At 41.8% G+C, this 18,723-nt stretch overlaps 1 protein-coding gene across 1 annotated transcript in view; it reads right to left on the bottom strand.

The window, feature by feature from the left end:
- The window catches only part of LOC120548922, a 13,777-nt gene extending 7,430 nt beyond the window's left edge, over positions 1-6,347 (bottom strand). Inside the window, exons 1-6 of the mRNA XM_039785429.1 lie at positions 6,068-6,347; positions 5,922-5,972; positions 5,604-5,840; positions 4,958-5,206; positions 4,605-4,647; positions 1,513-1,758 (exon numbers count right to left, since the gene is read on the bottom strand). Of these exons, the coding sequence (XP_039641363.1) occupies positions 1,513-1,758; positions 4,605-4,647; positions 4,958-5,206; positions 5,604-5,840; positions 5,922-5,972; positions 6,068-6,092 (851 nt within the window). The 5' untranslated portion in view covers positions 6,093-6,347. The remainder of the gene's footprint in view (positions 1-1,512; positions 1,759-4,604; positions 4,648-4,957; positions 5,207-5,603; positions 5,841-5,921; positions 5,973-6,067) is intronic.
- Positions 6,348-18,723: the final 12,376 nt, after the last annotated feature.

Below are 18,723 nucleotides of genomic sequence, written 5' to 3'. Positions count from 1 at the left end.
TTTATTCATTTTCTTCATTTCATCATACATGGGTTGATAACTGGTATAAATCCATACAATATTTTCTGGTACAGCGTCCATCACACGTTCACATTTTTCCAGTACAGATTTAATAAAATAGGTTTTACCACAACCACTTGGGCCCACTACCAAACATGAAAATGGAACCTTTAGTCTTGGATCAAAATCAATCTGCTCCATCATGCAGCTAATAACCAAAAGGCAGAGTTGTACCGTCAGGAAATACCCGTCTCTTGTCGTACACGACTCTAAACTTTTTCTTGAATGTAGCGTTTTTCAACAGAAATCCGTTTTTATCACGTTTTATAGTCTGTTGCGGCGTTTCAAGGAATCTTTCCTTAGACCCCTCAAGATAGCCTTCGACCAATTCTTTTGTGCTGTCAAAATTGATCAGTTCACTGCATTCTCGCGTCTGTGTAATACCTTTAACTTTCATCACCACTTTTTTCTCATTTTTGGTCTGGTAGGCGTAGCTCTTTGGACCCGCGGCTACAAATTCATGTATTGTGTCGCCGCGTAATTCATCCCGTGAGGTCACCGAGATAATTACCCAGCTCCAGAGGCGTCTCATTTTCTTTATCACATAGATCAAGCTGTCCGTGGCTCACGTAGAGAATGTTCTGTTGCAGCCTTTCTAAATAACTGTACAATTTCAGACGCCCGTAAGCGGTGGTAAACGCAGCGATGAAAACATTACTGCTTCGACCTGGGGGACTACACACCTGTCATTATACAACCACTGAATCAGTGCTACGTCGGCGGTTTGTTGGTAAAAAGCGACCGTGTTTTAGAGTGTATTGTCCAGAAAACACTAAAGTGAAAAAGTGTTCGGCCGACTTGGACGAGTGTGGTTTGAACCAAATTACTTCTCTGCGCCAAACTTGCCCCAAAAGCCGTTCAGACAAGCCTTGGACACCTGTCTCTTTGCCGGATTTGTCTCAATTTTTTCTGGGTTTAACCTGATGCCTTGATGCAATTCGTAGTCTCTGATGTATTTTTCCTACTCTCATCGTCCACGGCCTCCCCGAAACCCTGAAGCTTCCTGTTTACCCTTCAAAAGGTGTGAATGTACTTTCGACAAAAGATTGCTGCTCTGTGCCTCAAAGTGCCAGACCTCAGAAAGTTTCGACACCTTGTAACCCATCTGTACCGCTTTGTGCAGCTCTGCGCACTGACCCAAACTCCGGTCAGAGCTCTCTGGCAACGTCATCATGACTACATGAGTCGCTCTGATTATTAGTCTCTGAGCATGTACGACAGAGTGTGAACACTAATTTACCTTGAGCTGTTTTATAAGGTAACGGGAAAATACAGACCTCTTGGGGAATCACGGTTGCTCTGATCAGCCCAAAGTAGTTTTCAATTTCGTCAAAATCTCTGTGAATTATTACCGGATGGCCTAATGGGTATGAGCCTGTTGGGCGTTAAACGTGCGGATACAATGACGTAACATCTACATAATGCACAGATTCGTCTGCACCTGCAGTGTACCGTAGCCTCAGCGCGCTGGTCCGCCCCCCGTACAGTGCGGCTCGAGGAGCCAGAGGTTCAGGTGGATCATATTTCTTCATAAACTCTCGCACCCCCGCGTGTGTTTTTTTCATCAGAGTCCACGCATGCTCCGTCATCACCTCTGTATGCAGTCCATGCGTGGACCTCAACTGATGCAGCTTCTCCTGGCTAGCCGAATGCATTTCCTCAAAGGCGATCCCTGTCATTGGGCAGATATCATGAGGTCTGAAACAAGTAGGACAGCCATGATAAAAACATCCTTGAAATTCATAGGCGCAGTCTAACCCCTCTATGGCGGCGTAACCGTCGACAAAATACGACATGCAATTTTCTTTTCCCCGCGGTTTTAGAGCATGCTGAATGAAAATGTTTTTGAATACATTAACCATTCCAGCCATTGAATTGAGCAGCTCGGAGAATTTTTGAACTGACGCCCGCGTAATGCGTCGGCGAAGGAATAGCCAGTGTCTTTTCAACCAGGAAATTTGTGAGAAATACTTTCATTGATGCCGAGGAAATTGTGACGCAGCTGAAAGGATCCACGTGCGTCTCCCCTACAAATTCCTCTCTGAATTTCATGCATCCTTTGCGCAGAATATTTGTGTCGTTTTGACAGTAAAAAACTGCCTCTTTCTCAAAGTTAAAAACACCCCTCGATGCTTCTTTGTACCAGCTGTAAAACTCGTTTTGCTGAGCCGCGGACATGCTTTCTACACCGTAATTCTGCGCCGGGGGTAAGCCCGATATATTTTAGATGCTTCTCTTTGCTAAATTTGTGGGGAAAGAAGCCCTTTGATTGATCTGCAAATCCTAATGCTTTCGGCATAGCGCGAGTTTCATGGTAAGAAAGGACAGGGAATCGATAAACCTTAGCAGATAATCTGTTTCTGTAAAACAAATTATTTTGCTGCCTTGCATGAAACGACGCGGGCTCATTCCTAAGTCTATCAGGCCTCTGAGGATTAGGTAGCTGTCAAAACCTCTAGCATTGTGTGCGATAAATGTAGCTTTTTTATATTGAGGTTTCCTGAACTTCATGAGAAACTTCTCGACGCAGTCTAAGCCGTAGGACATCCATTTTTCACCCTGTAGCGATTCGGCACACACGAGGTAGGGCATGTGTTCTCCCTTGTCATTGACAAATGTTTCAAAATCGTAAAAGAAGATATCTGGGGTCTGATTTTCTTGAAATTTCACCGGTTGTATGTAGCACTGGTGTGGCTCGTCACCTTTGTGGACACCACACACTTTACATTTGAGGTTCATGCATTTGTGCTCTGTACTAGCGGAGAAGAGATATTTGCAATTTTGAACATTTGTGAATCTTCTGACATGTACTGAGGGTCGTGTCATTTAAAGACTTTTGTGTTTAACGTAACACGCGTTAATGCAGAAGTCCTGTTGCAATCTCCGCGCGGTATACAGGGTCACTATGCGCAGTATCGCATGTAGGATCGAAACAGAGATTGCAATGACCCGGACAAGAAGTGGGCCCTCGCTCCGGCAGTAACCTCCGGTAACAGTAATGACATACATTATCAACCCCTAAAAACCCTTTAAGATTTTTTATTCCATAATAGTGCTCGTTAAGCAGGAATAGAAACACTGGCTGGTCAGACTTTGGGTATTGTGTTTCAAAATGCGAGAGAGCGCGGTCCTCTGCGTCTCTGTAAAAGACTACAATTTTCCGGTTTACTATCTGTTCAAATTTATTGATGTGACTGAAAGCTACTGCGGTGGCTTCGGTCAGACCCGCTAAATGATGAAGCTCTCTAGCGTGCTCGGACGGCTTGTATGTAGGTGAAGTCGTTGTTGATACAGAGCCAAGCTGATGGTAAAATAGTTACATATTGTTTTTACGTTGGGCACTACATGCAAGTGTTTTTTTCTTATTAACGATCTTCGCTGACCAGAGTTTTTTAAGTTTTCGCTTATCACCAGCACCGCCCTAGGATTTTTGACAACTTGAATGACTACTTCCAGTGGTGAGTCAGCGTCTAGCTCTCTGTTAGATTGTATCAATCTCTCCGTAACCCTTCAAAAACGTTGCAAAAGTCAACGCACCGTATCACCGACTTGAATGATATCGTGTTCCTGTGCATTTTCCGCTATTATTTCAACCTGTACGAGGTCATTAGGTCTAACCTCAGGTCTCACTCTCTCAGCTAAGGCGTTAAAATGATTCAAAACATCTTCATAAAATTGCGCCAAATCCCCGACGTTCGCTATGGGAGGTACTTTAAAGGTCTGACGGAATTCCAAATTCCCAAAGCGATCGCGTCTCCTCGACTGAATGTCATGGGGGTCTATTGGCGGTAAGGGGTTTTCTAACGGGGGAATGTCATGGTTCTCAATCTCTTGTAATAAGGTATTTTCTACCGGTTGAATGTCATTATGGTTATGATTATCAAGCTCTTGTAAGGCCCTTTCTAACGGCTGAAAGTAATCACTCGCAGGCTCTGGTTGTGCTGTCTCTGTGCTGCCGTTATTTAAATGAGGTTGATCAGGACCGATTGTCTGGGTGGGGATTATTATGATTTAACTCTTGGATGGCTTCAGCAAAGCTGGTGTTACAAAACGCAGTGGATCCCCGTTTATCGTCTACAGCAATAACTAATTGTATGGGAATTATACAAGACTGGTCAGGCTCCATTTTGCATGTGATTAAAAATAAAATAAAATAAAATAAAACAAAATGTCACAGCTAACACCTTACAACTTTTACATTTGAAGAATTGTCTGCACAATTGTCAGCAGCTTTTGGAGGATCTCCACCTTGCTTTCCGGATCTCTCACTCTCTGGGCTCCGGATTGCCCCTCAGTACAGCATCTGTCATAAAATCAGAGAAAATACCTTTTAAATATATTTAATTATCGATACAATAATACTAAGATATGTAAATAATAATTACCTCTGACGGGTTCAGGCCTCTCCCTGACATATCTCACTTTCGATGAATACCCCTCCGTCCTTTCATAAAATTTAGAGAATATACATCTTTAATTATATATTTTAATTATCAAGACAATAATATATACATATATAAATAATAATTACCTCTGAATCGTACAGTGGGACCGTGGGGTCCTGGCGCACAGGTTCAGGTTCAATCTCTGTTCATTTGGAAAATAATGAGATAATAATGAGCGAAAGTCTGAATAATTTCTCTTCTCTCTCTTCTCTCTCTCTCTCCCCCCTACCTGACTTGCTCCCCCACACACACACACACACACACACACACACACACACACACACACACACACACACACACACACACACACACACCATTTGGTTACCCAACCATCACCCAACCAGATGGTCAATCTCTCACACCCTGGCTCTTTCCCATCTTACATTGTAATGTTTTAAAAATGAACAAAAACCATGCATCTGCAGTAACAGGTATAACTTAAAAGCACTTACCCGCGTCCTGAGTTTGAGTTTGCAGAGAGATGGTCTCTGTAATGTTCTGTTCAACTATTTCCCGCTGCTGCTCAGATGCTCTTTCGAGGGCAAGGATTTCAGAAAGATTAAGTTCCACTTCATTGCCATCTTCAACTGCTTTCAGAACCACTACACCATCTACTTCTGCTTCTTCTGCTTCTTCTTCTGAATCAGCGAGGGCCTGGATAGGCTCCTGACCGTTTTCTGTGGATGCTGCAGGCTCAATCTCTGTTCATTTTGAAAATAATATATAACTTGCTTCAATTCAATGTATTTACTTTAAGTGTTAATAACTATCTCTCTCTCTCTTTTTTTCTTTAATATCTCTCTCTCTAATCAAATGACTATCTCCCACAATGCCCTCTTACCCACCACCACCCACACCCCTCCCACACCACCTGCACCTCACACACACACACACACACACACACACACACACACACACACACACACACACACACACACACACACACACACACACACACACACACACACACACACACACACCATGTGTTCCCCATCTCCCATCCACCCATTTACAGGTATAATATAAATAATATTTGTCTCCCTCTATCTCACATCTACCCAGTTGCAGGTATAATATAAATAATATGAAAGGCCTTACCGGCAGTCATTTGTAGGGTAGCCGAGGGGTGCCCAGCGTTTTCATCTCTTGACTGCATATGCTGTACCGGCTGCCTAAATTCTGTTTCAATCGTGACGGTGGGGACGTCTCGCAGCACAATTGGCTGCCCGTTGGCCCGTGGTCTTTCTTCAGACATTACCTCCTCAATTTCAATAACCCCTGTAAAGACTGCTGGATTTTGATTGTTATATGCAACGCCTCTGTCATCTATCACGCCTTTGGGGAGAGAAAAGACAACATAGGATCAGTTATTTATTACCTTGATACATAAAGCATTAAATGGTATAAATAACCTACCAAAATCGACATCTGTGATTACGATATCTCTAAAGTCCTCGTCATTGATTTCTGTTAGGAAGAACAGTCATAATGGTTGACCCGGAATATTTCAACACACTTGGCATTAATAATTAATTAATCCATAATGATAATATAGAACTCACCTGAAAAGTACTGTGACTGAATCATTTTGACTCCTCTGAATGAAGTGACGGTCTGTATGCAAAGCCGAGTGGGAGAGTAGGCTGAATGAAGCACATGCTTCTTCCAAACATGTGGTAAACACTTTATTGCCTATTTAGGGACGAACATTAGTGCGGGTGTGCAAACTTTTTGGGGGCTCAGCCACTTACTTGGCCTGTTGTAAGAGGAGCCTTACACATTCCTATTTTACAACCCTGCCTTACACACGTTCTGCTCTCTGCTCCAAAGAGTGTAAAGATACTTGATTTAATTCTTGGTCATTGGCTCATTTCAAACGCATCAGTGTTACTCAAACTTACATTCATGCTGTGTGTAGAATGAAAAACCTATCTTTCTCTGTTTCAAACGGGGAAGAAACCCTTTTTATGCTCAAAATTTAACGCTACACCCCTCTTCTCTCACTGGATCATTTCAAACACATCCGGATATTTCATCTCTAACGCTCATTGGATCATTTAAATGAAACATTTTTCTACTTCCTGTGACGCCCTCATTGCAGCACTTAACACACGTCATTTCCGGGACACGCCTTCCTTCTAGAAGCTTCCAGAACAGACCAGTCACACACACCTGGAAGGCATCAATCACTTTCTGACAGGTCGTGACCTCTTGACCCCCCAGGTCAAAAGGTCATCCATCAAAATCCCACATACCAAAGTGACAGAAACCTCCTCCTTATATCTCTACCAAACATCACAGTGTTCCCAAATGTCACATTATAGTATGTCGTACACGGACAGAAGCTAACGAGACGGGGAGACAGGAACGTGATTTTCCTTGGAGGGAGACAATTTTTCTCTGCCGCGTCCGTGTCCAAAAATAACAAAGAACAAAGGCGGATAAATGAGTGAGTTTTTGAGCACAAGCTAGTAGGCTTTGGCAACACCGGCCAGGCAGGAGGGGAGGGAGAGACAGGGAGAGCTAGCTAGTGGCCCGTCCACACATCTGTCCACACAGCACGGGGTGGGTTCCAGCGACACCCACAGAAACAGGCTTAACCTTCTCTTCCCCCCACCACCTGTTCATTACTATGGGCCCCCCCACCGAGCCACCACCACTCTCCTCTCCTCCTCTCACCCGCTCCCTTGTTCTTGTTCTCTCTCTGTCTGTCGCTACCCGTTCCAGTTCTCTCTTTGTTATCCTGCCGTTTTTTTTTTTCTTTTCAATCGCTCCCTCTTTCTTTTTATTTTTTTGCTTTTTTTTAATTTCTCAGCAGTGCAGCGTTATCTCTCTTCTCACTGTCTCTTCCCGACGAGGCTTTTAGTTGAAGTTAAAAAATCTGTGCCACTAAAAGAAAGATGGTCTTGCTCTAACAGGAAGGGATCATCAGACAGGTTGTTTTAACTAGTGCGAAGGAGAAAGAAGTGGCCGGCTTACGTGGAGGGAGAGAAGAAGAGGCTTTTGATGAATTGTCTGTGAAAGAGCATCAGTCTACCCACATCTTCAAACCCCCTGGTGCCTCTTGTCTGCTTTCAGACCCATTTTTCTCCACATTGTTGGTAATTTGAGCATTCTCGCCCATGGCATCATTCATAGTTGGCCCATATAAATCCCTTTAGAAATTCAATTTGGAGAAAGGAAATGACAAGATTTAGCTTATTGAGGTATGCCAGAACATCTATGAAAATCAGACATGGGAATATGAGAGATTGTAAACCCCTCATCATTGCTCCCCTTTGTTACTGTGTGAAAAAAGCACTGAATACTCTCTGTACTTGTTGTGGCATTTGCATTTTTGATCATTTATTTAGCCAAGATGAATCATGAAATAGCCTCTACTTCTGAAATTACTTTCACTGGACGGACATTATCTCATAAAAATAAAATTCTATATGCTGTATAGTGGGAGGGATTTTTGTTTTTAGCTGCATTTTTTTTCTATAACATAATTTCTGTCCAAAACAAAAGAGAAAAAAAGGAAAACAAATTGCACCCGCACTCTCTCATATGGTACCACAGTGAGAGCAACTTGGCATCGGCTTATGCCATCATTGTACACAATGTGGTATATTTCAATTCAGCCAATTGTTATTTTTAACTGTAAAAGTGAAATCACATTGCGGGCTGTGCATGTAAGGAGTGCAAATATCAATCCTGGAAAAACCTGCAAAACAAATCTGTAATATTTTTAAATATTGCACGTGTTTCAGACATGTCCGTGCTGTAGACAAGAATAATGATCATCAAAACCTCATTTCTGTCTGACTTTAATAAACAACTGATGGGCCTGCAATAAGCTTTTGCTTGCATTTTAATTTTAAAATTGGAGACTGAAACATATCAGGAAAAAGAAATAACTACAGTCTGTCATTCCAATTCTCTACTTCTTTGGGATGTGTGGGTTTATGTGTGCACAGGGCACCTTGTGTTCTGCTCTTTTGGATTTTGCATAACTTCAGATATTCTTTTTGACTCTTTAATTGCTTTTGCACAGTGGCCCTGATGATGATAAGGAGGACTTGGTGACAACATCTCAATTTCTCTCCCCAACTGAACGCTCCCCGTTTCAATTATCCTCGCCGTTTTCCTTGCCGCCCTCACTCTCTTGCCTCCAAATAAATTTCATTTCCCTTAAGCCCGCTGCTTTCAGTATCTGATGGCGTCTCACTCAGTTATCCATGCATGGTATTATCAGGAAGACAGGCCCTTACTGCTCACTGAGAGGGAAAGGCTGCAGGCCCCTTATTACATACCAAATATCAGGCACCATATTCAAATCCAAAGTCGCTGGCTGTGGGGAATATGCCTAAACTGGTTCAGCCTGTTAGAAGCTTTGCACCAGCCTACACAGAAAGACGAAGTCCACACACTGCATGAGATGAGGCAGTTTGCTTTGAATGTTACAGTTTTAATGTATTTATGTTTTTTTTCAGCAATTCCAAACATATTTGTTAGTTTGTTGAATCATCTTTCTCTACGCAGAGTCAAACCGTTGCTCTGCATCAGTTAGACTGCATCTGGGAGGATAAAAACAATTTGCAATCTGAGAATGTATGTAATGTTGTGCAAAGGGAAACTAAATCCAAAAATGTAATTCATATTGCCTTTTTCCACATGTTGGGAATGTATTCAGAACTGTCATGACATCAGTGTATTCAAAGGAGAGAATTGCCTGAGCTCTCCAAACAATGAAATCATTACAAGCAGCTTTTCCAGGTTGCATACCTATTAAAGAGAGAGAATAAGGAGGTTAAGAAGTTGGATGCAGCCGCTGGGTATTATGCAACGTAACAAGGAAAACAATGAGAGAATCAAACGGTGTGATATCATATTGTTTCATTGCCTCCCAAAAGCTCAAAGTAATATTCTCTTCTGGATTTTTTATTATGGCATCAATATGAGTCCATGCCATGACAATCTTCCCACAGAGAAGAAACTCAAAGTCGTGTAATAATTACCAAACACTGAATGCTCAACAATAAACATGTAAACTAGTCAAGGCAGCTGAGATAAGATAAGCACCTTTTTATTGCACAAGGTTCCCACAGTTCAGGGTGTTCAAAGGTCTCTTACACAACCATAGAGGTCCATAAAAACCAGCAGTTCTTGATCAAAGCAGAGCGTGAATACATACATGTCAGAGAGGAGCTACTGGTGATTAGGTTTGTTAACAGAAGGCAGCCCCTTTCATTTTCAGCCCACAGTAAAATAAAAAAAATAAAAAATCACATTTGGTTTACAGAGAACATCCACATGTTGAAGTGTCTAGTTTATCTGGTATAAAAAAAAACTCTTATATTTTTGCTTTTTAAAAATAATTTATAATTTTTAATAATACAACTTTGAGTGGTGATTCATTAGATCTTGATTTAAAACATTTGAGCAATAAATAAAAATATGAAAAAAAATCAAACCTAGTATGCAACTGTTACAAATAATAATAAAAAAAGATCACAACGTTTTTATCATACTAGAATAATCGCAGCATTAAAAGTAAAACATTTTGTATTAAGGTATTTGAAAATAAATGTCAATGTTAAGCTCTGTGACATAAATCTTAACCTTGATGGTGGGAATAAATTTGTTGATACAACTACTTCACAATGGTTTTGTGGGAAGCTTGCTTTTAGGAAGTGCCATATTTTGTCTTATCTGAAAAGGAATATTTTTTTAAGACTGGCCAAACTAATTATCTTATTTGGTTTTACAGTTAATTCTGATTGGGATAATTCAGTTTAAGTATCATTTTGACATGAGGAGATGCAGTATTATTATCCAGAAAATGTGGGCGAATGGAATTGTGTAGAGAGAAGAGCATGGAAGCTAAAATCAAAAGGTGAATGTGATAATGAACTGAGAGAGAACTCTGTTGAAAGAAAGCCCCAATGAAAAACATACATTTAAACGGTTTAGATAATTAAAACACTAAATTATATTTAAATTAAGTTTATAGACTTTTCAGATAAATATTTTACTATAGCCACCTTGGACCATCTTCAGTAGGCTAGCCCTGTTCTCCTATACTCTGTTCTCCAGCCTTTATCTTTCTTTTATATATTTTGACAGGTTTGATGTTTATGTGCAACACCACCATTTTAAAAACCACCTTTTCTGAACTCTTGTGTGTTGTCAGCTGCATCTTACTTTAATATATTTAATCTGAAAACTGTAGCTAATCTAAACACCTTTTTGGGGGAGACTTTGAAAAGGTAGTAGTAGGTAGGATTTGCTCGTGCCATGACAGAAAAGTTAGTTTACATATAGTTTAATGTTGTAATTAATGATTTAATTTTTATCATTGGTTGATTTGCTGATTATTTGTCAAATACGGAAACATGTCCAAGGTTACGCCTTTCAATGTTCTGTTTTGTCCACCTAACAGTCTAAAACTCACAGAGATTCAATTCACAATGAAATAAAACAGAAAAGCAGCAACTCCTCTAAATTAGAAGCTGGAATCTGAATTTGAATTTGGCATTTTTGCTTGAAAAATGTATTATACCATTAATTGATTATGAAAATAGTTGTAAAAAGAACCATTTTCTATGCTGTATAAATTCCGATCATACTCTAGTGGCTTCGTTAATCATTCTAAAACAAAAGAGCAATACTAGTTTAGGTAATGAGTTAAAAATGATTCACTAATTGCATATTCTGTAACTACTCTGAGAGGACGACAGTCTATATGTGTCTCATGAATGGTGGGAACTCCTGATTTTTTTTGTCAGCTTTATAATGTCTTTGATAACAGCTCAGAGATTGTCTGCTGTAAAACTGACCGGCAGACTCTTTCATGTGTGGACTTTATGCAATGATGCAGCCCTATCAACGTGTTTGTCCACTCTGTTATTGAACTCTTATCTTTGTGACAAGAAGGCACTCAATAGCGGTGCAGATAAAGATAAAAAGCGTGGTCGATTTATTTATTTTTCTTCTCCTTTCTGCTTCAAACTGAGAGCCTCCTATTTTCAGTGTCAGTGGATGAAGAAAGATAGAAATGGCTAGAAATGAGATGATCAATGTTGCAAAGTCTGAGTCCTAATAACACAGTGCTCCACATTCATGGCTGCATGCATCAGGGAGATTTGGCAAATCAATTGAACAGTCAACCCAGAGTGAGACACTTCACTGTGATTTCAAAAGCCCGTTGCAAACAAATCTTCCAGATCTTCTGATTTACTTAGAGTATAGAATAGAATATAATAGAAAAGTAAGAGTACAGAACAGCTGCTCACATTATATTGGATGCATCCGTCCCCTACCTCCGCCACTCTTCCTCTCCCTTATTTTGAGGCTAATTCAATTTCCCTCAGACAGACTCTCACACGCTGACGCCGTCTCCATTACAACGCGCAGCCAAACACAAGCATTCATTAATTAGTGGCATCGTTGTCTTTTAATTATGCATGTGGCTTATTAGGCACCTCACCCGTTCACCCAAGCTTTCCCGACTACACTCCCCTCTGTTCCTTGCTGTGCTCATACGGGACCTTTAAACTTCCACCTGCACATTATGGCTCTAATAAAGCTGTTATCAGCCCATGAAGGAGATGGCAAACAGGTGAGAAAGAAAGAGAGGGAGAGAGATGGCAAACAGGCGACTGAGGGTTCTGATATGTCAGCAACAGAAATTAGCTAACTGCACTCCCGACTGTGGCACAGGCAGGGAGAGCATAAACCCACCAACTCCTCTCTCTCGCTCTCGTTCTCTGTTGCTCTCTCTCTCTTTCTCTCTCTCTCTCTTTTTCTCTCTCTCTCTTCTCCTTTTCTTCAATTCTCTCTCTCTCTCTCTCTCTCTCTCTCTCTCTCTCTCTCTCTCTTTCTTTCTCTCTTTCTCTGCCACCACAAACCATAGAGAGAGAGCGAGAGCGTCAGCCGGTGAATTTTTACAGCTCTCCAAAATCATTATTGGCAATTAGCGTTCGTCAGGGAAGACAGCAGCTGCTTGTAATTACAGGTAGCCCCTCATTACTTCTCAGTGTAGGGGAGAGGAGGGATGGGAGGGAGGGAGAAAACGTGTTCCAGCGCCAGTGTTTATATGTATTTATATATTTCTTTACCTGTGATGTTGAGCCACATAATGTATACGAGCTATAGTGGAGGGCTGGAGACTTCAGCAGGTGCAGGAGGAGGGGGAGGGGGAGGAGAGACTAAACTCATTGTAAACAGCCATCGTTATCATACAAATATTGTGCTCTGTGTGTGTAAAAGTGGATATGATTGTATATATAGCAGTCAGTGCATACTCATTAAAAGGTTTGGTTACAATTATTTGCCTCTACTAATTCTTTACTTTCTTCTGCTGTTTCTGCTATGAGCTTCAAGCTATATGATTCGCTGTGTTGAGGAGAGTCTTGGAGCTGTTAGATCTCAGCCTGACAGACAGAGGTTGAGGTTAAGATGACCCGACATCTTAACATCTGCACTGTTACCATGCCCTAAGTAATCAGCACTGCATGGCACGGCTAACTGTTTATTTGGATGCTGATATGGTCCAGCCTTGTAATATAATATTCCACTAATGGTTAATGATGGGTTTGTATTAGGGCAGCCTCACATTAGTCATCACCAGGAGTAGCTGCTGCCTGATATGAATCCAGGAACTCCTTAGAAAAGAGTGATTTAAGAAGAGTAACTCCTTGATAGAGAAGGAATTTCTATTTAATCAGCATGCTGGAGCTCAAAACTGGCACAGTTCAAACGGTGCTCAATTTTAAAAAGTTTAATTTTTTAATTTCAAAGCAAGCCATCTCAATAAATGATAGCTTGTGCCTTTACACAGCATCAGATTTGACCATCAAAGGGTTATATTTTCATACATTCCAAGCTACTTTCAGCATTTCCTCACGTATTGCGTTTTGCCCATTTTTATTGTTTTATGAGGCTTTGGCACATCCGTCAAATCAACCCATTTTCTTTTTGCGTCGCCAAAAATGTCATTTGTGTAAATGTTTGTACCAGACTGGGCAAGGTTGTCATTCATTTGACTGCATAGCTGAAATAGTTCAACCTTTACTCATGAAGGTTGAGAAGTGTAGCCTTTAGTAACTATAAAAGGAGATATTTCTGGGGGTGATGAAGATGAGGTAAACGCATACCTCGGGCAGGGGCTAGACTCCTATGAATAGTTAATTAATACCATCTGAATGTTGATATGCCCTAGTGACTGCAAGGCTTGAAGTGCCCCACAGAATCCGCCATAGCCTAGGGCAACAATCAAACCAATTAACCCAGGGCAGAAAACAGTGGAGGTGGGGTGTGTGTATGCAGCTTGGTTATACAGTGGACCATTGCTTCTACTGACCCCTTACCTCAGACAAAGTGAGGTTAGGTTCAGGGGAGTAGACACCCTGCTCCGTGTCGTGGAGAAGTTTTCCACATGGAGGTCAAGTCTGCTACATGCAAGGCCTCTCTGCAAGACTAACAGAGGGCATGCTATTAGCAGCCAAACATTAGCCTCTTAGCCTTCATGGAGGGTTTGGCTTGTTCTCAGAGGAAAGGCACGTCTGAGTTTGTTTTTCCTCTTTGTTACTGAACATAATTATGAGTCTCTCTTACCGAGTGAGTCATTTTGGTTCATATGTTCCACAAAGGGAAAAAAGTCACAACTGTCAATCGTGTGCTGACTTCCATGACAAGCCGCCGTCCTTCGTCTCCCTCCCTGTTGGTCAGCATCATAACAGTATACATAACAGCTCTTTTCTGCCAACAACATAAAGCCCTAACCATGTCCGTGCTAATTCACAAAGCATTGCCGTTTACAGTCCCTTTCAATAAAACATATACTATGATTCTCTGTTACAAAAAAAATAAATCTCTTTAGACCTTGAGGATATCTGCAAAGCTCTATCGCTGCGAGGGTGCTGGTATTTATTTCCTGCAAACACACAGGCTCCTGCTCAGTTACAGTAGAACAACCGGCATCCTGGCAGCGGAATAGCTCCCATTTGCAGGGCATCTCTCGTTTCCACTGTAGACCGTCCAACGCAAATACAAAGAACAACTGTCACATTCAAACTGGAGCTGAAATGACTGGCTGGGTTTCGATTCATCTTGTCTGTCCGGGTCTCTCTTTTTTATTCGCTGCCATGAAAAGTTGGAACTGTATGAGAACCCCGCACTACAGGGAGAAGATCAAGTGTGTAAGGATTTAACAGATGGAATTGGGACTAAATGAAGCGCTAATGCATGGATGGTATGAATCCACCGTGCATTTTTTAGCAGAAACATGAGATGGTTTCTGTTCAAGGTGGAAGTTAGTTGTTGATTTGATAGAGTTGTAGCATGTATGTTTTAAAAAATATGTTAATCCCTGTTAAAATAATATCTGTGATTACAATTTCAAATGATATTTTGCAGAATATTTGCAGGAAATCTTATAGAAAAACAGAGCCGATTCATGTAATTTTCCCAATGTAAAGAATAGATGAATTTTTCCATTTACAATGAAAATCCTTACAGCTGTGCAGGTGCTTAGAACTGATGAGCGGTTTTGATTTAATACTTTATTAATTCACTGAATAGCTGGCTTGTGAAGACACTTCACATTTGCATTTTTCTTTTTTACAGTGCTGCGACTTTGATAATGGGTACCTAATGTGTTAGCACTATTCTTAAAATAGGGAAAGTTATCCCCTATGTTTTACACTCAAATCAATTTTCAATTTACACAGAAAACATTCCTTCTCACACCGTACCAGGCTACATGCAGTGTTCCTGAGAAAAGTGAGATCTTAAAACAAACCCTTATTTGGATTCTCCTGCTGGTTGTGTTACTGTGGCAGCTTTGAGAAATATTGTCGTTTTGTTCTACTGATGCTCGCAGTGCTGCAGTGCTGCATTTTAAACTGTTGAGTCAGATTTCATTTACCAGCTCTTTCATCTGTTTAAACTCAGTGAGCCGAGGTATCGCACAGAGTGCGTCTGTGTGTGTGTTTGTGATTTAGCAGCAAGGATAGTGTATAAATTTGCGTGGCTGAATTTGTGTGGGCCTGTCTGTGTACCATGCTGTTTGTGCCTGTTCTGTGTGTGTGTGTGTGTGTGTGTGTGTGCGTGCACCCCCCTGTCTTGTGTGTATCCAAATGTGAGTGTGTGGCTTCCAACCCAGAGCTATTATGTGGAGACAGCAGGTATAATATCTGCAAACCTTTGCCGCTGTGCCGGATAAGTAATGGCCTCAAGACGTCACCTTTATCTGTAGCCACACTCCTGCAGCTGGGGCTGTGTATTCCCTGCCTCACACTCCCTCCATGATTCACAGGTGTGGTATTATGTGTGTATGCCGTTTATCCCCCTCCCCCCTATGTATTTGCCACACACAAAAGTGGTCATGAGGAAGGCAGATAGGGCCAAGACTGACACATTCATTTCCTTAACGGACGTGGATGTGGTGGCAGTCAGTGCTGCCGTCTTTTAAGCAGCTTTAGCTACATATCCCCTACAGACGTAGACACTGGGTGAGCGCAGAACGAGGCGCCACTGGGAGCATCCCATCATGCCCCGCAAATGGTGAAAGGGAGGCCATGGTGGGGACAGATAGGAAGTAGGATGGAAGGGAGAAGAAGGAGGAGGGGGGGGGGGCGAAATTTAGACAGAGACAGAGAAGGCAGAAGCAGAGAGATGCGGGAGAAAGGGACAGGATGAAGTGTTGGATAGATAGGGAGAGAAAATTGAAATGAGACAGAGGGAGGGAGAAGGAGAGGTGAAACAAAGGAAGAGTTAGATGGGGAGTGAGTGAGCTTCGTGGTCTCAGGCTCCATGGGAGGTTCAGCCCAATCATTTATAAAAGGTAAATGCTGTCAGGACGCAGGGCGTTTAAAGGCGCGGCGCTGCAGGTGTGATTTATGCTCTCAGTACGGGGCTATAAATCACCCAGCCTTTGTTTCCACAGGCTGCCGCTACTGCTGCTGCCACCGCGTCAAGACATAACCATCCCTGCCTCGTCCATAGCACACAGGCACACACATCTAAACACACACACAGACAGACACACGCACACACACACACACACACACACACACACTGGACAGCAATAAAGACAGAAAAAAGAAGGATGATGATGGAGAGTGAAGAGAAAAGGGGTGACCGGTTGGAGTCCATCAATGATGTGTTGAGTCGAAGAGGTGTGGATGAACACACACACGCACACAGAGCTATCAGTGCAGAGCAGAGAGAATCTACTCTGACATGGAATTCATGTTTCTCCATGTTTGTAATTCAAACAGTGTTTGTGAATGTGACCCACTGTCTTCTAAAGTTTGACTCCAAAAAAAAGAAAGAACCACACTCCAATCTGTGAAGCTGCTGGAAAGCAATTTCTGTTCTGTTCTTTTCTGTAGACTTGCAATATTACTTTGAGCTTCTTCGCCCAAATTAACATTTTTGCATCCACACTGTGGTAATTTTTGCAGGTCTAATACTGGTCTGAACTGGTATCTTACTTTTCTCACAAAGTCCGTCATATGTTCTTTGTAAACTAAGCTACTCTCTAATTGTCTCTTGATGCTATGACAGGCAATATTCTTTTTCTTGTGAGCTCTCTGTGCGCAGACAAAATGGATTTTGAGATTTCTACACGCCTTTTTGTAAAATATCATCTTAAGAATTCTGGTTCTTCTCAGCGTAACAATGCAATCATAGTTATACAATCATCTCTCTCATGGATAACACAGCATTTCTTTATAGCTACCAATTCCTTACCCTGGTCACAAGCCATAGCTTACCAGTGTTTGAGTGGTGAGGACATAGGCAGTATTGATATGATGGCTGTGTGGGGGGGGAATGGCACTTCAGCAAGGTCACAAGTCGTGCTTATGACACATTGTCAGCATTCTTTAACTAGAGCGGATAAAGCCCTTTGTTCTCTACAAAACACCCACCACTTTTAATGGGACACGAAATGGTTCAATTTCTGTCAACTCTTATAACGTATGCAGAGTAGTGGTTAAAAAAAAAAGTTGAGGAGAGAACGGCAAAAAAGCATCTTTTGTAAGTGAGACTGAGAGAAACCAATATCCATCACTCTTAGTGGAAAATCCCACCTTCTTGCGATATACAGTCTAAGATATGCAAAACATTTCAGGAGTAATGTTATGTCGCAGTACCCTGAGTCAATCTGCTCCTACATTTCTTTGAATGACTTTCAACAATGCATAAGCCCGGATATGTTAGAACCACCCTGTTGGCTTTATGTTTATACGTTGAAGAGATCCCCGGCAATGGTGAGTAACAAAAAATGGAAAAAGTCCCTTACTCAAAGTACAACCTGTCTGCTTCTTTCCTGCTCAATTTTCAAGAAAGCAGAGATATTGTTCACTGTACAACTACAAAAATATTGTAAAAACACTCCTCCGACAGCAAGAGCAGCACTTCGTCTTCACACATAATCAATCCCTTCACCCAAACCACATTTCACCCTTGTACGCATCACAGAACTCAACAGAAAACCCAATTGGATTCCATAAAGTGGTCAACAATGCTTTCCACTCAATACATAATACAAGTGTATAAATCACCTCGGAGAAAGCTTTCTATCTCTCTTGCTGTGAGTGGGTGGGGGAGGAAAATGGAGCTGTAACACGCAGCGAACACGTACAAGCTGACCTGAATGGCTGCTGGTATTCTGATTTCCCTCAGGAGCTCCTCTCTGGCCTGTGCCGGTGTTTTAGATTCCAGAGGGAGGCCATTAATGCTCAGCCTGTCGACCTGATCCATATGTATGGCTGGCTGTTCCGTTTTGTTCAGCTCCTGCCTACCTGACTGTCCTGCCGGAGCCCAAATTGGTTGCACGTCCCGCAAAGATAGAAATAGAATAACAGACGTGGCCGACACAAAAGACGAGCAAGGATGGTTTTACAAGGTGTTTCAGGCCGTGCGTCTGGATGTCTAGCAGCAGCTATTGGACTCTGTTTGCAGACTGAGGAACACAAACTGGGTTCCTGTCTTCCTAACTCTGGGACCAGTTTGTATGGGTTATCAGAACATGACTGATAACCACTGTGTCCTGTCAAACAGACCAGTTACCCCTCCTGACAGTATTCTTCAATTTAGAAATGGAAATGCTTTTTACCCCAGCCTAGTAAGGTGAAAATTAAGGGTGGGGAAAAAAATGTATACAGCGTAGTATCGCGATATTTTCTGTGGCAATACTGTATCGATGCACACACACCAAGTATTG

Source organism: Perca fluviatilis, chromosome 20 (genome assembly GCF_010015445.1).
Source record: "Perca fluviatilis chromosome 20, GENO_Pfluv_1.0, whole genome shotgun sequence".
In the NCBI taxonomy this organism is placed as follows: domain Eukaryota; kingdom Metazoa; phylum Chordata; class Actinopteri; order Perciformes; family Percidae; genus Perca; species Perca fluviatilis.
The sequence above is the reverse complement of the archived record's forward strand: the minus strand, read 5'-3'. Positions and strand labels throughout refer to the sequence as shown.